General features: G+C 40.9%; 1 protein-coding gene across 5 annotated transcripts in view; it reads right to left on the bottom strand.

Annotated features, from left to right (window-relative positions):
* Positions 1–27110, bottom strand: part of STAT5B (signal transducer and activator of transcription 5B) — a 64095-nt gene that overhangs the window by 18594 nt on the left and 18391 nt on the right. For 3 of the 5 annotated variants that reach the window (XM_061144029.1, XM_061144026.1, XM_061144030.1), the window contains exons 2-5: positions 8096–8233; positions 4654–4810; positions 3414–3503; positions 2137–2311 (exon numbers count right to left, since the gene is read on the bottom strand). In XM_061144029.1, coding sequence (XP_061000012.1) covers positions 2137–2311; positions 3414–3503; positions 4654–4810; positions 8096–8223 — 550 coding nt within the window. In that variant the 5' untranslated portion in view covers positions 8224–8233. Of the gene's footprint in view, positions 1–2136; positions 2312–3413; positions 3504–4653; positions 4811–8095; positions 8234–18965; positions 19038–27110 lie in introns of those variants that run through there. The other 2 variants (XM_061144028.1, XM_061144031.1) reach the window with 2 other exon arrangements.

Raw genomic sequence — 27110 nt, forward strand, 5'->3', positions numbered from 1 at the left:
GGAATCCTGCCACCCACAGGGAGACAGTGATCATCCCAACGCTGGGACCTGGCTTCCTTATGCAAGTGACCCACTTAGGTCTCTCCTGGCAAATTGCAGAAGCTTCTGGGAAGGACGCCAGGAGACGTGAGGCAATTGTCTGCTCCACTGGAGGGAGCTGAGACTGCCCTCACACAAACAGATCAGTCATCTGTGTTTCTGATGGGTGCACTTGACAAGTGAGACTGAACTGACATTGCATGATGGGGACTAACCCAAACCTCACAAGTAGGAAAGAGAAGTAGGAAACAGAAAACCCAAGAATAGGATCATCAATTCTGTCAGCCAGTCAATGGCCTTGGGTAGAAATAAGAGGCTGAAATCTCCTGTTCCCTAATCCAGGAGGTGGTCAGCCTGGTATGGATACAATGGGAGGAAGATATGCCAGAGTCATCCACCATCATTTACTCAACACCAGCTCTGACTTGGGCTGTGCTAGCCTCAGAGTCCCTTGAACTACAAGGAGATCCAACCAGTCAATCTTAAAGGAAATCAACCCTGAATATTCACTGTAAGGACTGATGCTGAAGCTGAAGCTCCAACACTCTGGCCACCTGATGTGAAGAGCCAACTCACTGGGAAAGACCCTGATGCTGGGAAAGACTGAGGGCAGGAGGAGAAGGGGACGAGAGAGGATGAGATGGTTGGATGGCATCACCAACTCGATGGACATGAGTTTGAGCAAGCTCTGAGAGTTGGTGATGGATAGGGAAGCCCGGCATGCTGCAGTCCATGAAGTCCAAAGAGTTGGACAAGACTTAGTGACTGTACAACAACAACAACAAATCTTAAGGTCTAGAGATAAAAAACTGTTCCTTCTCAACAAATTTATATTCTTCGACAGAAGATAAAAAGAATAAGTGGTATTAATACAGGTCTAAAATGGAGCCCACAGGCATGGTAGTAGAGAAGGACATGGTATGTGCATGCACATGTATTTTCATGGCTGACTGGTTGAGCTAAAGCATCTCTGAGATTTTGAGCAGGGCATGTAACCAGGGAGAGGAAACTACAGGGACACTTCATTTTATCATGGTGCAATATATTGTACTTCACAGATACTGTGTTCTTTTTTTTTTAATATAAATTGAATGCTTGCAGCAACCTTGTGGCAAGCAAGCCTATTGATGCTGTTTTTTTCCAACAGCATTGGCTCATTTCTTGTCTCTGTGTCACATTTTGGTAATCCTTGCACTATTTCAGAGTTTTTCATTATTACTATATTTGCTATGCTGAACTGTGACCAGTGATCTTTGATGTTACTACTACAATTCACTGAAGGTTGGGATCATTAGCAATTTTTAAATTAAGGTACTTACAGTTTTTTTTTAGACAATGCTATTGCACACTTACTGGACTACAGTGTAGTATAGACATAACATATATATGCTGGTAAACCAAAAAATTCATGTGAATTGCTTTACTGCAATATTTATTGTAGTGGTCTGGAACCAAACCCTTGGCATCTCCCAAGCACACCTGTATTAAAGTCACACTGCCAAACTCTGAAGGGTCAATAGGGGGTGCTGGTGGGGCTCCACACCTTCCAGACTGATTCTGCCCAAGGCACCAGCAGGTTTTACCCCAGGCAGGGGCTCCTCTGTCTACAGGGCTAACAGATGCACTAGTTGCTCTGCCCCAGGACAGGCTGCCTGAATAACCGCACAAAACAATACTAAAAGGCCGTGGAACACACCTCTATGTCCCGAATAGTCTCCCTGTTCAGAAAGTTTACCATTTCAATAAAGCACCACTTTGAAAATGCCTGCACGTACAAAGTGCCATCTGATACTGTTTCCTTAGTCTGTGTGCCCCTTCCCACAAGAGGAAATGCCTTTCCTCACAGACCAGCAGCTCCTTGGATGTGGTGGGGGGCCAGAATGAGACCCCACCTTCTCTCCCAGGACCAGTGCCTGTATTTTTCCCTTCCAAGGCCTCAGCCTCCGGCGCTGCCTTCAACGCAAAGGATTCTCTGCTACCCCAGAGAGAGGAAAACGCCTCTAAACAGAGAACTGGTTCTCTTCTAAGCCAACCAGCTTCTTGCCAGTCCTCACTCCAGTCCTCCGGACACGCACCACCCTTCCACACCAGGCTCACCCTGGATCCTCAGGCTCTCCTGATACTGGATGATGAAATACTCTTGAGTCTGCTGCAGCTTCTTCAGCTCATTCTCCGTGTCCTGCGTGACCAATCGCAGCTCCTCAAATGTCTGGTTGATCTGAAGGTGCTTCTGGGACATGGCATCGGCGAGACTTCCAGCGGGAGAAGTACCCTGGAGACAGAGCAGACAGTGCGGGTGGCAGTGAGCTGGGCAGTGAGGATGGCAGGAAGCCTTAGGCCTTAGTCCCAGAGAAAGGGCGATGACTGCACTATAACTGGGCCGAGATGCCAAAAGCTAAATTTTGAGTCAGAGAACTGCAAATGTTATTTGTGAGAGTTGGGGCAGAGTGGGAAGAAGAGGAGCAACAGGAGACCTAGGGGGCTATGGCATCTTCATAAAGTGCTGCAGAAAGGCTCTGACCTACACGTAGGAGACATCTGAGTTCTCTCTGGAGACCAGAACTCAACATGTCTCAGGAGTTTTCCTACTAATAATGACGATTCCCTCATTTCAGAGTCATTCACTGGACGCCAACCAGGCCAGGTGCTGGGGGCACAGCGGGGGACACGGCTGTGTGAACACGTCATCGGTGTCCCCCCTCAAGGCCTCGTGACTGGGCGAAGAGTGTGAAGAGCTCAGAGGCGGCATCCTGGAGACCCCACGTGAAGTGATGGGAGAGGCATCAACAAGGGCTGTGTGGATTGAGTCATCGACCTGGTCTGGGTGGATCTATTCCTTCAATACCAGGTTGAGGGGAGCCGAGAAGGGGCTGTTCTTAAGTGATCTCACCTGAACATAAGCATGTGTGTGTGTGAGTCGCTCAGTTGTGTCCAGCTCTTTATGACCATATGGACTGTAGCCCGCCAGGCTCCTTGGTCCACAGAATTCTCCAGACAAGAACTCTGGAGTGGGTAGCTATTCCCTTCTCCAGGGAATCTTCCCGACCCAGGGATCCAACCCAGGTTTCTCGCACTGTGGGCAGATTCTTTACCAACTGAACCACTAGGGATCCCTGAATATAAGCATGCCTCTCCTCAAACACTATTCAATTGGGGTTAAATTATTTTGCACTTGTTAACATTGTTTTGTGGTTGCGATCTCATCAAGGTTACAAGCAGTCAAGATCAGAGATCAGTTTTCTATTTCCTTTGCGCTCTTAGGACAAAGCTCTGTTTATAGAGACACCAACAGATGCACCCTGAGAGATCCTGACAAAGCTGGGCCCAGAAAGAGCTGGGCAAGAAAGGACTTCCCAAGCCCACAGGACACTCACATTGTTGGCTTCTCGGACCAGCCTCTGTTCATTGTACAGAATATGGCGGATGCAGCGCACCAGCTCCATGGGGCAGCGGTCATATGTGTTCTGAAAGAATCCAAGAGCAAACATCACGTTGTTCTGCTTCATGCTATGGGGCTGAACCTCACCTCAGAGCAGAGGGCCAGACCTCAGGATGGAGGAGACGCTTGGTAACACAACCATGAGAACTGCTGCTCTTCCAGTGTGAAAGGGGACAAGAAAAGCATGTTGTGGGAAACTCAATTACAGGAGGAAGGTAAAACTATTTTATTCATTGCATCCTGAAATGCTTAAAGTAAGGGAACCATGCTTGGGAACAGAATACATTTTTAAAGGGCCGTATCAGAGGAGAAACTGGACACCACCTTGACTGAGCAACCAAAATTACTGCCACCAAGGAGGACGAGGTGGACACGGTACACCCCTGGATGTGATGCTCTGAGGAGGACACAACATTACTTATTTTCAATTCTGATCAGGGGTGTGCACCCTGAATCTAATCATAAGAAATGTCATACAAACCCCAAATAAAGTACATTTTACCTTTAAAAAACAGAGGAGCTGAACTATTTTTAAAATGTCAATGCAAAGAAAGACAAAGGGAGACTGACAAATGGTTCCTTAAAGAGACATGACAACTATATGCAATAAGCAATCTTGAATGCGATCCTGGACAGAAGGGGGAAAAAAATGTCCCACAGGATGTTAGTAAGTCAGTTGGTAACTGCACTGTAACTACCTCAGAGAAGGTTCATATGCTTAGAAAATGAACACTGGAGTACTTTAGGGACAAAGGGGCATGACGCATACAACTTTCGAGTGATGAAGAAATATGTGCATGTCTGTGCCTGTTTGTGTGTGTGCATGTCTGCATGCATGTGCGTGTGTCTGCGTGCATGTGTGTGTGTACATGCATGTGCACAGAGGGAGAATGTGATAAAGCAAATGTTAATAACGGTGAGTCTGAGCATATGTTCTTAGTATCAATCTTGTAATTGTCTATAGATTTGAAATGGTTTTCAAATAAAGGGTTTAAAAAAGGCAGCTACAATCACAAAACCAAACAATAAGAACTTTACACGTGTCACATGTGGCTTGGCAACCTTGGGTGAAAGGAGAGAGAGAAAACCATTGAATGAAGGAAGAGCCCCTGAAGGGAAGAGAACGCAGTGTGGCCTGGGGCTCACGTGGAGCGTGGCCCCGAACTCATGCCCACCTGGAGCTGCGTGGCGTAGTGCCCCAGCTTGATCTTCAGTAGGAACCCATCTTCCCCCACTTGGTGCTCTGCCTTCTTCTGCAACTCCTGCACCAGGCCCTCCAGGAGCTGGGTGGCCTTAATGTTCTCCTGTGGATTATCAAGATCTATTGAGTCCCTAGGGGAAAGAAATTACATACATATGTATACATACATGCACACAGCCTGTATGAATGCAGCCTCAATGCACCACACCTTTTCTGGGGCTCAAGTGACTGCTTTATAATGCTCACTACAAATTTTAGGCAACAGTGCAATTCAAACTGACTAGATATCTACATAAATCTATTTCCAATCCACTAGTTACCTTAGTGGAAGGTATAGTATATTTTCTCTTTTTTCTTTGCAGTGGACTGCCCATTCTCCTACTGACTCGCTCTGGTGCTTATGCTCTTTGCTTCGAAGAATGAAGGGAAAAGGAAAGTGCTTTGTGTGCTCTGAAGGAAATAAGGACTCTGATAATTTCCTATTTATAGTTACCCCTTCAAGGGTGGAAGGGGGCACAGGGTCAAGAATGCTCTATGTGTTTTTGCCAGCCTGGACTTGTATGTGTTGCTAATTTCACATGGAGTATTTCTTAAGTAAAGACAGGTGAGTTAACGGAGTTACTTCTAAGAAGCCCTGGAAATGTGATATTAAGACAGATGAAACCTACAAGTATTCACACAAGGCAGGCATTTGTATCACTAGCTGCAGATCTGGGACATGTAGGCAGCACTGACTCCTCCAAAGAACCAGAAAAATCACTTTATAGGCTTCGTAGTAATACAGAGCCACTTAACCGGTGGCAGGGCTTGGGTGGTCTCCCTCCCTCCCTTCCTCCTCCTCTCTCTTCCCTCCCCCACTCTTCCCCCTCTCCCCATCTCTGACTCTCTTTCTTTTTTTAAACAACTTAAGCAACAATTGCTATTGGGCAGTACTAAATTACTTAACTCTGCTCGCTGAAGAAACCTAACAGCTGTCAGATTGAAATAACATTCATCACTGCTGGTGGGTCTGCAGCCAAACAAGAGATCTGGTGATAGCTAAGCAGCTCTGTCATCTCTACACAGCCCTGAAGTTAGGTAGAAACTAATTTCTAACAGGGGCACAGACAGGTACACCAAAGCACTGGTAACATTACTTCATCAAATAATATGCTCGAATCTGCCCTCTTGAGAAGGCAGTAGAGAAAGCCAAATTTTAAATATGTGTGCTAAATATGTCTAAATAAAAGCCTTGAAGGAATGGAGGCAGCCCTGCATCTCTGTTCTGAATGGCAATAATGCTCCTCGTCTGAGGAATCCACTCTTCAAAAGAATATTTTGGAGTATAGTTGCTTTAGAATGGCGTGTTTGTTTTTATTGTACAGCAAAGTGAATCAGCTATATGTATACATATATCCCCTCTTTTTTGGATTTCTTTCCCATTGAGGTCACCACAGATCACTGAGTAGTGAATTCACTCTTGAGAAGAGCCAAGCTCTGAGCAAAATTCATGGAAATCAAGTACTACCAGTTCTCGTACTTTAAAACTTAATTCTCTTCCATATACGTATACATATACATATATATATATATATACAGACACACACACATACACACACATATATATACATATATAAACTTTCTTAGCTTAAACATGAAGAACTGAAGATGTTTTACTTAAAATCTTTATATTCTTAAACCCAAAACTGAGTAAAATTCAGGTTTTCCCTGACATCAACACAAGTCTTTTAACGTTCGTTTGGTAAGATGACTACATGGGAAATCTACTAAATGAAATTTTAGATCAACAGAAACTTCCTACTAATGTTTTCCTGAACTCTCCAAATCTTTAAAAGAAAATGAAAATGAAATGGAAAAGCACCAGATGAGGTGCAGTTGACCTGCTCACATTTAGTACCTTTTTTCCCCTCACTTAATTGCATGAGGCTGAGATTTTTTTAATTGCCTAGAAAATTGCCTTCCTTTGGTGCTCTCCAGCTTTTGAACAGAAATCTGCTACTAACACAAGATTGCAATGATTCTAAGGCAACACTACTAATGCGTATACAGCTCGCCTCAAATAGCAGCATAAAGGCTGGTTTCTCCTGTTCTCCTGGTCATGATGATGGAGGCCTGAAGTATCTGATGAATATGACAGATCAGCTTGAGACTGGTAACTGGCATGTGCCCAGGCCCTGCTCAGAGCAGCAGACAACCTGTGGCCTGGCGTGCAATAACGTTGTTGATTATAAAGCTTTGTCGACAGTCTGTACTGCAATGTACTAATTTTGAAAGAATTTAAAAACAATTTCCCCCCAGATATATAAACAGTGATTTGAGAAATCAGAAAAATAAAGATGGTTGTTAAATCTGCCACAAAGAGTAATTATTGTTAACATTTTGGTGTATTGCTTTTTAGTCTTTATATACAAATTACATATAAATTTGAAAACACCAAAGTCATCATTGTTAAACTTGTCAATAATACACTTTATTAAATTTTATGCATACACATACCTTATCTGACCTGGTGAATACTAAACTCTGTGGATAAGGGCTTCAATGTTTTCATATGAACTCCACTAACTACAATGCTGCTAGGTACTCAGTTTTGCTGACTTTTTAAAAAATTTTATTTTTAATTTGAGGATAATTACTTTACAATATTGTGATGGTTTCTGTCATACATCAGTATGAATCAGCCATAAGTATACACATCTCCCCTCCCTCTTAAACCTCCCTCCTGCCTCCCTCCCCATCCCACACCCTCCAGGATGTCACAGAGCACCGGCTTTGGTTCCCTGAGTAAAACAACAAACTCCCACTGGCTATCTGCTTTACAGATGGTAATATATATGTTCCAATGCTATTCTCTGAAATCATCCCACCTTCTCCTTCCCCTGTGTCCAAAAGTCTGTCCTTTGTGTCTCTACAGAAGTTGTGTTTACATGTACACAACGGAATATTACTCAGCTATAAAAAGGAACACATTTGAGTCAGTTCTAATGAGGTGGATGAACCCAGAGCCTATTATACACAGTGAAGTAAGCCAGAAAGAGAAAGACAGATACTATATATTAACGTGTATATATGGAATCTAGAAAGATGGCACTGATATGTTAGTGCCATCGTACCTAGTAGTACCATAGTACATAGCACATAAATGGTACCTATGTATTAACTGTTTTTTATGAGCAGCAATGTTATAATGCTTTTATCCAGAATTTATTATTAAAGGAAAAAAAACCCTATTTTTAAAAAAAATGCCAGTAGTTATTCCATCTTCTTAACATTTAAGATAGAATACCTTTTCATGGGTCACATAATTTTCTTTATAAACGTACAACTTTTAGAGTCTTCATTATGTTATCTTTCTGATAAAACTTCAATATGCTTGTGCCTCACAAAATATGACAGAAAAACCTTTGTTCACTTACCAAGCTTGGCTTTCAATCCACTGGGATAAGTAATGGCGCACCTCAATGGGGAAATGCTGACCATACAGTGCTTGCATCTGATGAAGGGCATCTCCTTGGAGCTGCTGAGCTTGTATCCACACAGCCATGGTTTACAATCTGTTAAACAAACAGTGGTTTGTGTTGGTTCCCCGCCCCCCCTCCTTTTAAATCCACTAGAGTAAATACTTGATCATAAAGGCCGGAGATAAATGCATTTAAGCCCTTTTTGATAGACTAAAGATCGGTATTCTTAAACTGAATTTTAGTTTCAAAATGCTTTCAAAATGTAGACATTCAGTGCGGCCACGAAAAGGTATACAATTGGGTCTATGAAGCTCTGACTATAAAATGTACATAAGTCCTATAAGGAAAAATACAAATTCAGCATTAAGTAAAGAACCGCCTCTAGTTTTTATATCACAGACATATTCTTTCTTTTACATGTGTTCCAACAACAGTAATGATAAATAAGTAGCACAGAGATTCTGTTAAACAATCACTTATTTTAGATTTTGTATTTTGACTTTTAAGAAGTGCAATAAATACATTGCCATTTTGAAAAAGACCCAGTCAAAGAAAAGGGGTAATATCTAATGCATGTATTGAACCCTCTGTATTATGATTATTTACCTAAACAGTAATTATTTGCATATCAAAGGAACAGACTTATCTGGAAAATAACCCCAAGGTTCACTTTCTGAGTTACTGCTAAGGAATTTATGAAGCAATGTTCTGTTAAAATTAAAGCATTTAAAAATCTTTCAGACATTGAAAACAATATATTCCAGCTAAGAGTTAGAAACAAAAACCATTGTATTCCAATAGTGGGTAGATTTTTAAAACACTCACTTGATTTCAGAAAAACAGTTTTATAAAACTACGATACCTTTTCAGACTCACCTAAGAAATTTTAATTCATTTGGTAGAAACTCCTTGGGATTAAACCAGACTGTGACAGAAGCATTACTTTCATGTACGCAGGGGCCTCCCTGGTGGTCCAGGGGTTAAGACTCTGTGCTTCCACTGCTGGAAGTGTCTGAGTTTGATCACTGACCATGGAACTAAAATCCCACGTGCTGAGTGGCCAAAAAAAAGTTGTACTTTCATGTACACAAAGGGGACTAAAACTGAATCTGCTCTAACACTATGATCCACAGTGTGGAGTTTGATACAAGGCAGGGATATCTTGAATCCCTTCCAGAACTATCTGACGACTGATTTGCACAATTCTCCTATTAACTTGTGCTATAGTCAGGGTCTGGGGAATTAGAACTTTGGTTTTGTTGAACACCAGAGACCACACAAGTGTGTTATGAAACAAAAATCCCTTCTCTGTTAGTTGTAGTTGTCCGATCGCATAACACAGAGCTATTTATGGGACAAGTTAGTTAGCCAACAATGAGGTGTGGGGTGGCTGCCAGTTACCTATTTTAGATTTGTGCTATGCTATAGAACACTTGCGCAGTGTACAACTTTAATTAGGGTTTTTAAGCATTAAGGCTGGGATCACGGTGAGATCACCCAAGACATCAAATTCCAGTCATGAAATTGATGAAATTTTTCAAATTCTCATTACAAAGAGAAACACTTGGGTAAAACAGTTCTCTCCAGAAGGAATCCCACAGTAAAATCAAACATCTGGAAGACATTTAATTGTACAATATAATTTCTAATCAAATGACTCATCATATCCCAGGATTTTGGAAATTTGAAACAGATACCAAGGCATATTTTTTGGACAAAAGGTAAAGGGAAGGATGCCATGGTTGAAGGTGCTTAGGCAAGAACGATACAGGAATAAAGAAAAGAATTCAGTACTATTAATCTCCCTTAGTGGGAAAGAACTGGAAAGAAGCAGGACCACATCAAAGCTCTCTTAATGAACACGTGGATAATGCCAACAGATACAAAAATGATCTTGCATCCTGCATTCATTAACTGAATTGACCCAAGAGACAAAAGAAGGTAAACTGTGGGAAAATGTTTATCTTCTAAAAGACTCCTCAGTCTACCCAAATAAAATAGCAGTCTGCTAACTCTCTGTCCTCTCAGTTCACTTTATTTCTCTTGGTAGCATTGATCACTTCCTGACATTTATCACATATTTGTTTAATGACTTCCCACCAGGGAGAAAGCACCATGAACACAGTGACTTTGTCTTATCTTAAGCGCTTTCTCTTGGGCCTAGAATTGTGCCTGGCAAATAAACATTCAGGAAATTTTTTGTTGTTGCATAAATAAATGTATATACAGAATTCAGTTAAATCTATCAGCTCTTTCCAAAGTCATCATGGAACAAGATATCAGTATGAAATACCAAGTCAAGAAAATGAAACAGATTTTATACTTTGCGAGAGTCTATATTAATAATGGCCTATCTGTCCCTTAATCACATATGGCACCATTTGTAATTTTCTCTTTTAGATTTTATTATTTTTGTCTGTTTTCCCCACTGAATAAGAACAGTAAGTGAGCTAGTACGTACTATGGTGGCATGCCACGTAAGAAAAAAGTAGTAAGCATTTGTTCAGTAAATAAATACATACCAAATATTTGGTAAATATGTCATAGGTTCTGCTGCCTGAGCCTAACTCCAGGAGTCTATTACTGTTTTAAGAAAGAAATATTATGCTGATATGCCACATAGATAGGAATATTATATAAGTGTCACACTATTTTGTTAAGCTTTGTACTAGTTCTTAGTTTTTATAAAAGAGTAGAATGCTGAGCTCTTAGAAGTTTTCAGAATATTTTTTACGGTTCTAAATATGAACATGCCACAACAGTTACTTTCTAAAATGCCATCTGAAGGATAACAGCTGATAAACATAAGGTGGTAACCTCTTTATTTTGATAAATACAATATACATTAATTTCACTACAAAAAAAATGCTTTGATAGAGCTGGAAAGTACATTTAGCTTACCACTGGCCAAAAATGTAAAATAAAAACACTAAGCAGTACAAATCATCTTTGTTTTATTTTTAAACTAAGAGTTATTTACACATGGAATATGAGATGACCTACTGAGATTATCATGTAACAATTTAAAATATGCAGTTTAGAAAAAAAATGACTTCCCCCTACCAACTGTATTAATAAAACCTAGACTCTAAGTGGTGCTTTTCTTCATGCACGTCAAAACTTTATACATGTCCTACACACATTATTAGGCTAAGTCCACACCCGGTATCAGCTGACTCCCTGTCCTTTCTCCCTAGTGCTCATCCAGCCACTGAATGCTACCCCACACATACAGTAACTGCACGTCTGTCCTCAATACACACTCTCTTCTGCTTATTTACGGGCAGCTCCATCTTCAATGCGTGATGTTCTGACAAGGGAAGTGGTTTGTATCTCTGGTAAATCATCACCTCTGAAGACTGGGAAATGGATTTACAATCTTATTTTTAGCCAAAGATGAGAACTATCTGAGCTCTGCGAGTTGCACTCTTATTGTTCATAAGCATTCCAAACAACCCAAAACAACCTTGGATGTAGACTCTTGTGCTTTTGAAAGCATAAAGTATCTACATGGACCCCATATATCTGGATATATCCTAGGAGTCCCAAATACAGCAGACCCACAGGCACTTGAAGAAAAGGGTTTCAATGTCTAATAGCTCATAATGTTACAGACTTAATGAAAACTGAAGAAAAGAATGTCTGTTTACATAAATTAAATGATATGAGTGGGTGGGATTTAAGGATAATTTTGTCCCCATAATAAATACCTTTTTATTAGATGCTTTCCCTTTGAGAAGTAAAACATAAACCTTTGAGAAAAAAAAAAATCACTCTCTCTGAAGATTTCTAAAATACTGTGGCTACAATCATGCTATAGCCAACTGTAGGGGAGGAGGAGCAGAAGGCAGGCCCTCAGAAAGTTCCCCAAGCATACCTGCGCTTGCAAGAATGAATTCTAGCTTGGGATGAGAGTGGGAGTTTCAAATGAGCAGAGGGCGGGGAATTCCCTGGTGGTCCAGTGGCTGGGACTCTGTGCTCTCAATGTAGGGGGCCTGGGTTCCATCCCTGGTCAGGGAACCAGATCCCACATGCCACAACCGAGGATCCTGCATGCCACAGTGGAGACTGAGGTTCTCGTGTGCTGCAACTGAGACTCGGCCTAGTCAAATGAATAAATATCTTAAAAAATGGGTACAGGGATTTGGTCTGCTGGATTCACATGTATAATTCAAGTATTCTGTAAGTCTTCTTCTCCACCCCATCACAACCACCGCTCCATTCCATCCTAGGGCCAAAGTCTCTACAATATGGCAAGCTCACCTAAACAAAGTTCTACAAAAGATTTAATAACCTCTTAAACCTGTCCGGGCCTCAGTTTCCTTACTTGTAAAATTATGTCTCTCAGGGGTTGTTGTAAGAATGAGTTGGGCAAATGCTTAAAACAGTGCCTGGCTCATAGCAAATGCTCAATCTTATTCTGACTTTGCAACCTTAAACTGACAAAACGGTGTCCTTCTCCCCACCTCCAATTTTAACTCGCTTCAAATAAGTACCTTCCGAAAGTCAATCCTCCCACAAAGAGCTCTTGCTGTCTTTCTCCTTAACCAATACCCTGCACATAAATTTCACCCCCTTATTAAAAGCTGGTATTCCCATTTCTTAATCACTTTCACTGGCACCAGGACTTTCATGGATGGGAACTGATGGAGGCTGGTGGAAAGGCACTGGGAGGACCGTTCCCTCACCTCTGAACAAAGGAATTAAGAATTGTGAAGGGCAGTGCAGTGAGATCAAGGCTGTTGTAAGTACACTAGACTCCAAAAAAGAACATCCATTCAGATGTGCTTGCCTGGCAGCCAGAGCAAAGTTTTTTCCTATCCCTTCCAAAGAAGGACTCCGACTAATTAAAGTATGAATTATCAGCAGCAAATATCTTGATTCCTCTAATAAATAAATGTGAGAAATAAGAATGAAAACTGAATTAAAATAACATTTTATACATAATAGCCAAAAGGCAGAAACAACCCAAATGTCCATCAGTACATGAGTGGATAATAAGGATATGAATGGAGAAATAAAGCAGATAAAATGGAATAGTATTCAACAGTAAAAAGGCATGAAGTACTGAAACATGCTACAATACAGATAAACCTTGAAAACATGATGCTAAGTAAAAGAAGCCAGATATAAAGGGCCATATATTGTGCATTCCATTTAAAGGAAATGTCCCAAATTAGCAAACCCATAGAAACAAAGTAGACAGGTGGTTGCCAAGGGCGAGGGGGATGGGCAGTGACTTGAATGGATATGGGTTTCCTTTGGGGGTGAAACATTTGCCCCATGTCCCACTCTGCTGAGGTGTACCGTCTGGGCTGGATCTGGGCAGCCTGGCCCCAGTCTGTCCTCTACCACTGCACCATGGTGACTCTGTCCCAGGGACTTGTGGTCGTAGTCTGTCATATTGTGTTTTGTATTTTTCTGCATGTTTGTTATATTTCATAACTTAAAGGAAGAGAATGAATAAGAAATTAGAATCAGAAACCTAATACTGTGGGGCTCTGATTTGGGCAAAGGCTTGGGCTACTTGGCAGATGAAAGAGAAAATGTATAAACATTGCTTCTGATCTGAAAAAGAATCTGATCTGGCAAGGAGCTAGGATTCAAAACTGTTAATCATATCAGCACCACTTAATGACTGAAGGACTTTGAGTGGGATATAAAGAGCAAATTCTCTGTTGTTTTTTTCTGCTTTACTGTCAATACATCTACTCAGTGGCAGTGATTACCTAGTAGTAGGAACCTGGAGGGACAGAAAACTATGCAATAGTGGCAATGAAGGATTAAGACTTTGTTCATACTAAAATTGGCCTAACATCAAGTAAGAAGGTTAGTGTAAAACTATCCCATCTAGAAGCAGGTCAACACTAGAGCTATCTGCTCTTTAAAAAAATTTTGTCCTAAACACTACTTTATAAGCCATTGGAAAGGCAATTCTCTAATAAAATCAGATTATTAAACAGATGGGAAGAGAACAGAACGAATAAAAGTATTTGGCTCACAAAGAAACAAACAAGGAAAAATTTGCCAGGCAACACAGAGATGATAAAATTCTGGGAAGACAATCAGTCATAAATCTTTACGTCACAGCGAAATCACTGCATATTACTTTGGGGAGAGGGGAGGAGGGCGGGGGGAGAAGGGCTCCCTCCTGCCACACTGGCCCACAGCTTGAACGGGTGCTTGTTATTATTATTTCTGTGTTGCAATCTATTAAGCAAATTGGACAGCTCGCTTGAGAAGAAGCTACATCAATAACATTTTTCAGATAACTAAAAACGTTTACTATAGCCCCCAAACAATGACCGTCTGCACTACAGAAAAGTGAGAAATGGTCTGAGGCTGCCATGTAGCCCTATGTCAGCCTCAGAATTTTGAATGTAGGCTTTTAAATTTGCTTATTTATTTTAAAAAATATTTATTTATTTGGCTGCACTGGGTCTTCGTTGAGGCATGTGGGATCCAGCTCCCTGACCAGGGATCGAACCCAGGCCCCATGCACTGGGTGCAGACAGTTTTAAATACTGCACCACCAGGGAAGTCCCTCGAATGAGGGTTTATATCTGTACCCATTTTATATTGTTAATCGAGACCAACTCATCTTAGACTGTCTGTTGAAAAGGTCAAATCCTTTAGTTCAGGACGTAGAAATTCCTCAGCTACTTCAATATACTGAGTTTCTGTACCATTTAGATGAATTATAATCCCTTCCCTTCTGAAGTTTTGTTTAAAAGTCAACTTATTAATAAATCTACACATGTTCTTAATATTTTCCACATTAAAGTTCACAGACTCCCTCTTACCACTGAAAATTATAGTATTAAATTTCCACTTGGGGACTACCTTGGTGGCCCAGTAGCTAAGACTACACTCTCAACGGAGGGGGCCCAGGTTCAACCCCTGGTCAGGGAATCAGTTCCCACATACTACAACTAAGAGTTTGAATGCCACAACTAAAAATCCCGCATGCCGCAACTAAGACCTGGTGCAGCCAAATAAGAGAAAAAATAAAATAAAAAATTTTCCACTTAACAAAATTTGCTTTGAAGAACACTCATGAGGTCAACTCCTAAGGACAATAGCTAGACAACAGGATACACAACAGTGGGAAATCAGAAATAATCTAAATGTCCAAAATAAGAGACTGGTTACTAAACTATAATATATTAATCTGATGGAATACTGTGCAATAATTCAAGTGAAATATAAAGGCTATGTTAAAATATAAGGCCATAGACACATTTTCTAGAAGTAAAGGAGTACTAAATGAAAAGTGTACACAACATGTTTGCCAGAGGACACATACCAGAGGGAGGTCAGAGAGAACTATAAACAGCTGTTACATTTAGGTGAAGAAGTTTTGGTACAATTTTTTGTAAAGTTTTTTTATTTATTAAATTTTGTTCAAAGTGTAAAATCTGAAATATAAGTTTAATAATTATGGGCAATTGGGACTGCTCCCTACCCCACAGGAATTAAATATAAAAGGATGTGCAAAAGACATAGGTAGAAATACTTGCCATCATGACAGTACCCAGGTTATGGCAATTTCTTACAAATTAAGTAGTCTTGAGATTTAAGTAGGGCATGACATATTCATGCATTTTTTAAAAAAGAAATGCAATTCTATCAGTTTCAATATATACCAACAATGTGTTTTCAAGCAGTGGTTTAAGACTATTAATCGATAAGATTAATTTGTAATTTTAACATCTATTTATATTTAAATCCTTTAAAATACCTTGCACTCAATAATTGTTCATACTATTCTTTTAATAAACCCTAGAAGAAACAAAAAAGGTGTTTATGTGGGGAGTATATAAAAAAGGATTAACAAAATTTTGGTAGGTTTTGAATTTATTTAACTTATATGCAGAGTACATCATGCAAAATGCTGGATTGGATGAAGCACAAACTGGAATCAAGATTGCCAGGAGAAATATCAATAATCTCAGACATGCAGATGACACCACACTTGCGGGAGAAAGCGAAGAAGAACTAAAGAGCCTCTTGATGAAAGTGAAAGAGGAGAGTGAAAAAGCTGGCTTAAAACTCAACATTCAGAAAACTAAGATTATGGCATCCAGTCCCATCACTTCATGGCAAATAGATGGGGAAACAGTGGAAACAGTGACAGACTTTATTTCTTTGGGCTCCAAAATCACTGCAGATGGTGACTGCAGCCATGAAATTAAAAGACGCTTACTCCTTGGAAGAAAAGCTATGACAAACCTAGACAGCACATTAAAAAGCAGAGACATTACTTTGCCAATGAAGGTCCGTCTAGTCAAAGCTATGGTTTTCCCAGTAGTCATGTATGGATGTGAGGGACTATAAAGAAAGCTGAGCACCAAAGAATTGATGCTTTTGAACTGAGGTGTTGGAGAAGACTCTTGAGAGTCCCTTGGACTGCAAGGAGATCCAACCAGTCGACCCTAAAAGAAATCAATCCTGAATATTCATTGGAAGGACTGATGCTGAAGCTGAAACTCCAATACTTTGGCCACCTGATGTGAAGAACTGACTCACTGGAAAAGACCCTGATGCTGGGAAAGATTGAAGGCAGGAGGAGAAGGGGACAACAGAGGATGAGATGGTTAGATGGCATCACCGACTCAATGGATATGAGTTTGAGGAAACTCTGGGAGTTGGTGATGGACAGAGGCCTGACATACTGCAGTCCATGGGGTCACAAAAGAGTTGGACAGAATTGAGCAACTGAACTGAACTGAACTGATGAATCTATGGAAATGCATTATACACTGTATTTTGTGAGTGTTTGAAAATCTTCATACCAAGTTGTTCAGAATACCAAAAGAAAAAAAAAAGTAAACTAGAACTTAGACCAGGTTGAAGATTATTGATCTCAGAGGGAGCAGAGTCGGAATGTAAAAAAGTTTTCTTGTGACTTCTGAAAAAAAAAAAAAGCAAGGAAAAGAGAAAAGAAAAAAAGAGGGTATTTGAGAAAGTCCTATTTCAAGGCAAGAAATAATACATACTTAGATTCATGTTTGGCTCTTTATTCATCTTTGACATGACTAGGCAATGGTCACTGCAAACTTGTGCCAACAATAAAAGGAATGAAATACATAGAAAACCACCGTCAGCAGTGCAAGCATTCCTTTTTAAAAACTCTATTTCAAAAACCAAAAAAACTCTATTTCCCTTACCCCTAGCAACATAACTGGACACAACTGCCCTAGGTGAAGGCCCTTGACAGTTTAAGGGTAACAATTCAAGGCCTCTGGAAGCAAACAGTTACCTGATCAGCTTCCAGAAAGCTTTAGCCACCAGTTCCTAACTTTACTCCTATTCAAAGGCCAACAGAACTGGGAGAAATCTTCCTCTTTTGTTGATACCAACTTATTTTGTGCCAGAACCTATGCCTAAAGCCAAAACAAGGTTTGCACTCTCTTTTGGATTCTTCACTATCTCTGGAAGGTTGAACAGATGAGGCCAGCTTCCAAGAACAGGAAAGAAGCACTGCAGGGCCACCTTGCTAAGGAGAGACCAGACGTCAATTTCATGAGGTTACTCTCTGCGCCATTTCTGTACACTGACATTGATGCTCACTCAACAGTCTTTACTATTAACAGTAAATCTTGGAAAGAGACCAGTAATGCATTGGGAAAGCATGCCTATAAACTGAACTCAAACTAAATGCAAGAAGAATCTCGCCCCCTTTTCAGGCAGCTATGTTCTCTCCACTCACCAATAATCATAATCAACTTCACTTCTGTTACTTGACGATAAATCCTTTCAGAAAACAAAATTTAAAAATGAACCTAAATATGTTTGGGTTAAAATGATAGAAGACTAAAATCTTTTCTTTCAAGAGAGAAATGTTTCATCTGCTCATTCCTTTGCCTGCTTGTGCTAAGTTGCTTTGGTTGTGTCCGACTCTGTGCGGTCCTGTGGTCCACAGCCCACCGGGCTCCTCTGTCCTTGGGATTCTCCAGGCAAGAATACTGGAGTGGGTTGCCGTGCCCTCCTCCAGGGGTCTTCCCGACCCAGTGATTGAACCCAAGTCTCTTGCTTTTACCTGCACTGGCAAGCAGGTTCTTTACCACCAGTGCCACCTGGGAAGCCCTTTGCCTGCTCACTGGATGATATGCCAATTTGGAAGCCCAACTGTAGCTTCCTGAAGAAAATGCCAATGTGTGGGGTATAATACTCACTGTGACTAAGTAAAACAACTCCTGCAGAAAAAGTGGATCCAACAATGGGCAGCAGATATGGTAAGAAGTTAATTCTAATTCTGAGATGAAATGACATTTATTATTATTTTTGAATTTTTTTTCAACTTTTTATTTTACACTGGAGTATAGTTGATTCACAGTGTTGGGATACTTTCAGGTGGCCAGTAAAAGGACTCAGCCATATATACACATGTATCCATTCTCTCCCAAACTCCCCTCCCACCCAGGCTGTCACAAAACATTGAGCAGAGTTCCTTGTGCTATACAGTAGGTCCTTGCTGGTTATCCATTTTAAATGTAGCAGTTTGTACACAGAAATGACATTAAACTAAGAGCTTATGTTTTGAAAAATAAAAATGGCCTCTCAGGGAAAAAAAAGGTGATCCAGTATAAGAAATAATACTGATACCAAGACATTCAACATTAAGATGAATTAAAACTGAACACAAAGCAAGTGTCCATAGCATAAATACTGGAACTTGGCAATAAAATTATCTTTGCTAAAGCAAACTACTTTATCTGGAAACAGAGGCTCTCTATCTACTGGCATATCTCCACACAGCTCAGTTCCCTGAACCTGAGTCTTTGCTCCTGCAACACACACAGCTGCACCGAGAGATGCCCACCTCATAGCTAGCAGCTTACGCACCAAGCCAGCAGCCAGGACAGCGGCAGAACCCTTCTGTGTATATGTTCTTTCACAGGCTGCACTGTTACAGGAAGAAGCACAGAGCAGCGATTTCCTTCCAAAAGGTCAGCTGCCTCAGACAGACCAAACAGAAAGCAGTTAATTCTTGCCAACTTCCCCTCCTGCTTCTGTAGCTAGTACGCAACAGCATTCGGTTTCCAGTAAAGCTCCAGAGAACAACAAAGCAAATGTGAGACCTAGAACCTATGTAATGCGGTGTCTCACTTGACTAAGTTAAAGACAATAAGATCGCATGGAGCTACACTCTTTAAACAGCAGTGGGACTCAAGAACTACCAGATTTAATGTGGACTTCAACACGAGGTTTGGAACCATCCTGGGCTTTATAGCAATACTAATGCTCCAGAAGTCTCCACCTAAAAACAAAGTGGCATTTTGTCTATAATAAATGTGGCCACATACAAGGCCCCTAGTTGACTGATTTAAAAATAAATCTTTAGCTTTCCTCTTCTCTAACTAAAGTCCAATCAGCTATTCAACATGCTAAGGCACTGGCCAGGTTCAGTGCTGACAATCAGCAAATGCACATATACAAGGGAAATATATTTCCTTAGACAAAACATGGTGAAAAGACTGTACAGCTAGTGACAAAATGCAGAAGAAGACAGAAAATATGATCTTAAATCTTTTTTAGGTAGTAACATTTAATAGTCGTGGAACAATATTAAAGACCCCTCATCCCCAAAGAAACAATATTGCATTCTCACATAGACTTCAAGAGAGCATCCAGGCATTTAACCTTCCCAGAGGCAACAAAATTAAATCTTTTTAGTTTAAAAGTGGAGAGGGAAGGAAAAAGGAAGACTTTCTAAGTTTTCTGAACCAGATCTATTCCTGGCTTAGCTATCTACATCCAGCTTACAAGAAAATGTGATGGGTCCTTCGGAGGGGCTCCTGCAAGCATGTCACAGGGCTCTGTGTGGTTTCTAACTCATTAGTTTTAGGTTGTGGTAGCAACACAGACACAAGGCTTTTTGTGAGACAAGCTTTCGTAAAGATTCTAGGCTTTGATGATGGAGGGTACATAACCCCACTCTGAGAATAATTCTCCTTTGAAATGACAGTTTGGAGTTCAAGGAGAAACTTATTAGGTTGTTATATATGCTGAGTTAACTACTGTTACTCACACCAGAAACTATTTCATGTTGGAAACAACACAAACTATTAAGTTTTCAAGACTTTTACATTTAATCACCAAATCTTAAATAACAAAGGAATTAGCATGGGAAAGGAAAAAAAATAGGGAGTGTAGCAGCAGTAGTAACAGAAATGAGTAACAGTGGTAACATTAGCGTTCAAGGAGCTCTTACTACATCGTGTACTGTGGTGTGTGTGTTATATGCACCCTCATTTAATCCTTCTGACAATCCTATGAGGCAGTAGGATCATTATCCCCATTCTATTTAAGAGGAAGCAGGCTTACAGAAAGTCGCTCAGTTGTGTCTGACTCTTTGCAACGCCATGGATTATACAGTCCACCGAATCTTCCAGGCCAGATTACTGGAGTGGGTAGCCATTCCCTTCTCCAGGGGATCTTCCCAACCCAGGTCTCCCACATTGCAGGCAGATTCTTTACCAGTTGAGCCACAGGGAAGCCCAAGAATACTAGAGTGGGTAGCCTAGTATTCCCTTCTCCAGCGGATCTTCCCGACCCAGGAATAGAGCCACGGTCTCCTGCATTGCAGGCGGATTCTTTACTGTCTGAGACCCCAGGGAAGTCCATTATCCCCATTCTATTTAAGAGGAGGCAAGCTTAAGAGGTGAAAAATTTGCCCATAGTCCTGCCACAAGTGGAGGAGATGGGATCAGCACTAGGCTGCCCATTTCCAGTGCTCACACTCTCAACCCCTGGGCTTTATGTATTAAAAACTTTACCTAATCAAATGAGCTTTTTCTGACTATGATACCTGTGGTTTAAGATTGTTTTATGATAAAAGCTGCAAATTGAATTAACAAAGGGCAATCAGCTATTCAACTGATTATTTGACGAATTATTTGACGATCTCCCAATTTTTTTTTCCAAATGTTTTAAATAGGACTCCCTTCCCTAAAGGCCTGAGAACATCAGGATGCCAAGCTTTCAAACAAAGGAAGCCGTATTAGGGATCTGGTGGTTCACCTTCACTCTTCTCAATCAAATCAGAAATCAGCCAAAAGCTTTAGATTACAAAAAGGAGTGGGAGAATAACGAGAATCGTGCTGGGGGTGGGTGATTTTTCAAAGAGGCCCAAACCTAGATCCTGACCACCAGTGGTCAGAATTAACTTTGTGGGGCTTCCCTAGGGGCTCAGTGGTAAAGAATACGCCTGCCAGTGCAGGAGACATGGGTTTGATCCCTGGTCCGGGAAGATCCCACATACCACAGAACAACTAAGCCCGTGCGCCAGAACTGTTGAAACCTATGTGTCCTAGAGCCTGTGCTCTGCGACAAGAGAAGCCACCACAATGAGAAGCCTGAGCACCGCAACTAGAAAGTAGCCCCCGCTCGCCACAACTAGAGAAATGCCTGCACAGCAGCAAAGACCCAGCACAGCCTCAAATAAATAGATAAATAAAACAAAGAATTAACACCGTGACATTTCCTATGAGAAGCAGAGTGGTTACCTCTATTGTATTTGTTCCCAAATTCCTTATTGGGCTTTCATTAGCTACATTATCATCTCTCACCAATATTTACCAGAGATCCTTCTAAACTCAGGCTTTCTACTGGCAGAAAACACTCCTCATTAAAGGGACAATATCACTATTACAGACATGAAAACAACTTGTGAAATATTCTAGTGGGTAAGATAGGAGAGTAAACGACACTGAAGTCAGTTATCCCGGTAACTATTTACAGGATAACTAAACATCAAGTTACCTGACGCCGATGTGCATCTGAAGTTACAGACAGGATGTGAATGATAAATTCCTATAATAATTGATAAACCTAACACAACAAATGCAGAAATAACTACGTCACTATGCACAGTGCCCAGTAGATACTGGCTGACCTTTAGGAGATCATTTGGGGTTTACCAAGCCAAGGCATGGAGAGATGTTCTCATGTGGAAGACCACATCCGAATTTAACAGGGTTGTCCAACCGTGAGACCGGGAAATCTGGGACAGGGACACCTGGCAACTCCAGGGTCTTATGAAAGGAGCCTCATAAAATCTTTAAAACAGTTAGCTAAAACAAACAAACAAAAAAAACCCCAACACAATGCTTGTTATCTTATGCCTTTTATCATTTTGAGCATCTGATTTTTAAAAAAAGATGGAATACTTTACCTCTCTAGAATTAGAATTTACCCTACTCTGGGCATAAGAACCAAAGCATTTCTGAGTTATCTGTTATTCACCTACTAGACTATAAGTTATCCAGGGCAGAAATCATTCATTCACTTTGATTTCCTCAACATAGTACTAGGTACATGGTAGACAGTCAATAACTGTGTTTTAAATTAAATATAATTTTGGTAGACCTCCATATTACAAACAGAACCTAAATTAGGGGAAAGAATGGTAGGTCAGTTATTTCCTTCAAGAAGTTATTTTTAACACCGCGGAGGTCATTAACTTGAATCCTTATTACAGGAATAATGGGACTGAATCACACTTTATAGAAACTGTGATGGAGGTTTTGACTCATCACTGGTGCTAACCAAGGTAAATACAATTGCAAGCTGTACCATTCTATCAACATCGTGACAAGTGTGTAAAACAGAGCTAACACCTCCTTGCGGTGATTTCAAAGAGGAGAATTACATGAAATGTGATGATGCTGATATGAGCTGAAATTCCAAAGAAAGCTTCTTCTTTATGCAAACTAAACTTTCTATTAACTATGTCTCAAGAAAGAAGCTGAATATAAACGGAAAGCTCAACATATACCAACAATTCACTCCTTCGGTTACCATGCATACTACCAAATGTAATCCAGAAAGATTTACTATTGTGACAAAACAAGATGATGAGCTTCTACATCCAGAATGTTCATTAATGTTAGAAGGCTGACTTAGGACTAATGGCATCAGTCTGATAGACACCGAACCTTTGCTTTATCACCTGAGAGTCTTTCAACTACAGGATCAAATGCCAACTCAGGGAAATGTTTCAGCAAATACAGCCACCTTTGACTACAGACTATGTTTTAACTCAAGATGTATTTTCATGTAGCAAAGTAAATTTAGCAAATGAAAATATAGTCTTGAATTGCTATGGATGGTCCCTATCCCTGCCAAAAATGACAAGCTGCTTGCTCAAAAGCTGTCAGTAATTAGCAGCTGCTGCTGTAAAGAAAACCAAAGTCAGTGCCAGTAAAAGCATACTGAACTGAAAGAGGTCCCTATAAAAAGGGATGGGAAATGCAAGAATCTATTTGTGACTGGTAAACTTTATAAATACTGGTGATCTAAATTTGGGAGAAGTGGCGACAAGGCAATAATGGCGATATATGTCCATTCACATTTAAGAAGGAAAGACTGGAATATTCTCTAAGTGTTCTGAAATTCAGAAATCCCAGGGTCCCGAGGTTACCTGAATTTCATCACGATCATTTTCACCTCTCCAACAGGAGCCAGTATGGGCGTTGGGTAATTTTTCATTGTTAATACTTCTGTCTCTAGCATACTAACACCTTCATTTGTTGACAACATAAGAACTGAATTTAAAGAATACCTTTCATAGTCTCATGGCTTTGGCTCAAAGTCTTATGGTTCTGAATCTGTTGACCCTTCATTTTACAGACTGAGAAATGGAATTGGGGAAGGCAGAAGTGATCTGCCCAGAGCAATGAGCAGGGGATACAGAGACAGAACCAACTCTATGTTTGATGTTTTAAGAGGCTCTAAAACAGTCCTTTGGGGCTTCCCTGTAGCTCAAATGGTAAAGAGTCTGCCTGCAGTGCAGGAGATCTGGGTTCAATCCCTGGGTCAGTTAGATCCCCTAGAGAAGGGAATGGCAACCCACTCCAGTATTCTTGCCTGGAGAATCCCATGGACAGAGGAGCCTGGTGGGCTACAGTTTACGGGGTCGCTAAGAGTCGGACACAACTGAGCGACTAACACTACTACTCACCCTGCCTTAAATGGGAGTAGTGGCCCCAAGGCCCAAGGAAAACAGTCCGCGGGTTAAGATTCTGCTTGAAATCTCGAATGCAGTGGTTACTTTTTAAATCATCCTCCAAGATGCTCCCTCCCTCTTCCTCTTTGCTTTTTTGCTAATCAAACCTCCCAGCATATTTCTCTCTTTTCTCAACAAGTTCGTTTCCATTCTTTAAAAAAATTAGAATTTAGTTCTCTTAAAGAGTCAGACATGACTGAGCAACTGAACTGAACTGAACTGAATTCCCTGTTTCCCTGTTCCTCCAGGTAGACCGATGGAGTTCAGTTCAGTTGAGCTGCTCATTCATGTCTAACTCTATGCAACCCCATGGACTGCAGCATGCGAGGCTTCTCTATCCATCACCAATTCCCCGAGTTTACTCAAACTCATGTCTATTGAGTCGGTGATGCCATCCAACCATCTCATCCTTTGTCGTCCCCTTCTCCTCCTGCCTCAATCTTTCCCAGCATCAGGGTCTTTTCAAATGAGTCAGTTCTTTGCATCAGGTGGCCACAGTATTAGAGTTTTAGCTTCAGCATCAGCCCTTCCAATGAATATTCAGGACTGATTTCCTTTAGGATTGACTGGTTTGATCTCCCTGCAGTCCAAGGGACTCTCAAGAATATTCTCCAACACCATGGTTCAAAAGCATCAATTTGGCACTAAGCTTTCTTTGTAGTCCAACTCTCACATCCATACATGATTATTGGAAAAACCATAGGTTTGACTAGACAGATCTTTGTCAGCAAAGTAACATCTCTGCTTTTTAATATGCTGTCTAGGTTTGTCATAGCTTTTCTTCCAAGGAGCAAGCGTCTTTTAAATTTTATGGCTGCAGTCACCATCTGCAGTGACTTTGGAGCCCAAGAAAATAAAGTCTGTCACTGTTTCCATTGTTTCCCCAACTATTTGCCATGAAGTGATGGGACCGGATGCTATGATCTTTGTTTTTGAATGATGAATTTTAAGCCAGCTTTTTCACTCTCCTCTTTCACTTTCATCAAGAGGCTCTTTAGTTCCTCTTTGCTTTTTGCCATAAGGGTGGTGTCATCTGCATATCTGAGGTTACTAATATTTCTCCCAGCAATCTTGATCCCAGCTTGTGCTTCATCCAGCCCAGAATTTTGCATGATGTACTCTGCATGTAAGTTAAATACTCCTTTTCCAATTTGGAACCAGTCCATTGTTTCATGTCTGGTTCTAACTCTTGTTTCTGGACCTGCATACAGATTTCTCAGGAGGCAAGTAAGGTGGTCTGGTATTCCCATCTCTTTAAGAATTTTCCACAGATTGTTGTGATCCATACAGTCAAAGGCTTTGGCATAGTCAATGAAGCAGAAGTAGATGTCTTTCTGGAATTCTCTTGCTTTTTCTATGATCCAATGGATGTTGGCAATTTGATCTCTGGTTCCTCTGCCTTTTCTAAATCCAGCTTGAACATCTGGAAGTTCTCGGTTCATGTATTATTGAAGGCTAGCTTGGAGAATTTTGAACATTACTTTGTTAGTGTGTTAGATGAGTACTACTGTGCAGGAATATGAACATTCTTTGGCACTGCCTTTCTTTGAGATTGGAATGAAAACTCCTGTGGCCACTGCTGAGTTTTCAAAGTTTGCTGGCATACTGAGTGCAGCACTTTCACAAGATCGTCTTTTAGGATTTGAAATAGGTCAGCTGGAATTCCATCACTTCCACTAGCTTTGTTCATAGTGATGCTTCCTAAGGTCCACTTGACTTCGCATTCCAGGATGTCTGGCTCTAGGTGAGTGATCACACGATCGTGTATCTGGGTCATTAAGATCTTTTTTGTATAGTTCTGTGTATTCTTGCCACCTCTTCTTAATACCTTCTGCTTCTGTTAGGTCCATACCATTTCTGTCCTTTATTGAGCCCATCTTTGCATGAAATGTTCCCTTGGTATCTAATTTTCTTGAAGAGATCTCTAGTCTTGCCCATTCTATTGTTTTCCTCTATTTCTTTGCATTGATCACTTAGGGAGGCTTTCTTATCCCTCCTTGCTATTCTTCGGAATTCTGCATTCAGATGGGTATATCTTTCCTTTTCTCCTTTGCTTTTTACTTCTCTTCTTTTCTCAGCTATTTGTAAGGCCTCCTCAGACAACCATTTTGCCTTTTTGCATTTCTTTTTCTTGGGGATGGTTTTGATCATTGCCTTCTGTACAATGTCACAAACCCCTTTGTCTATAGTCCTTCAAGCCCTCTGTCTACCAGATCTAATCCCTTGAATCTATTTGTCACTTCTACTGTATAATCCTAAGGGATTTGATTTAGTCATACCTGAGTGGTCTAGCGGTTTTCCCTGCTTTCTTCAACTTAAGTCTGAATTTTGCAATAATGAGTTCATGACATGAGCCACAGTCAGCTCCTGGTCTTGTTTTTGCCGACTATACAGAGCTTCTCTATCTTCGGCTGCAAAGAATATAATCAATCTGATTTCGGCACTGACCATCTGGTGATGTCCATATGTAGAATTGTCTCTTGTGTTGTTGGAAGAGGGTGTTTGCTTTTTTTGCGATGACCAGTACTGCTAAGATGGTGGAGTAGAAGGACGTGCACTCATCTTTTCCTGCGAGAACTCACTTGCAACTCACTGCTGAACAAACATCGACAGGAGAATGTTGGATCCCACCAAGAAAAGATACCCCACATCCAAGGGCAAAGGAGAAGCCCCAACCAGACAGTAGGAGGGGTGGAACTGCGTTTAGAATCAAAGCCCACACCCTCCCAAGACGCTCAGAGGGCTCAAACAAAACCGTGTGAGCACCAGGAAGCACGAGCCGCCCAAGAGACTGGGGGAGCCCCAGCTATTCTACTTGTGTTTGGGTCACAGGGCCAGATGGTCTCTGTGGCAACTACTCAGGAGGATGAGAATGGAAAAGACAGGAAGGAGAAGCTGTTAAGGAGGGATGACAGACTAGAAAGGAAGGAAAGGGATGGAGAAAGGGAGGGAGGAGGA

The sequence above is a fragment of the Dama dama genome, chromosome 5 (genome assembly GCF_033118175.1).
Source record: "Dama dama isolate Ldn47 chromosome 5, ASM3311817v1, whole genome shotgun sequence".
Taxonomy (NCBI): Eukaryota; Metazoa; Chordata; class Mammalia; order Artiodactyla; family Cervidae; genus Dama; species Dama dama.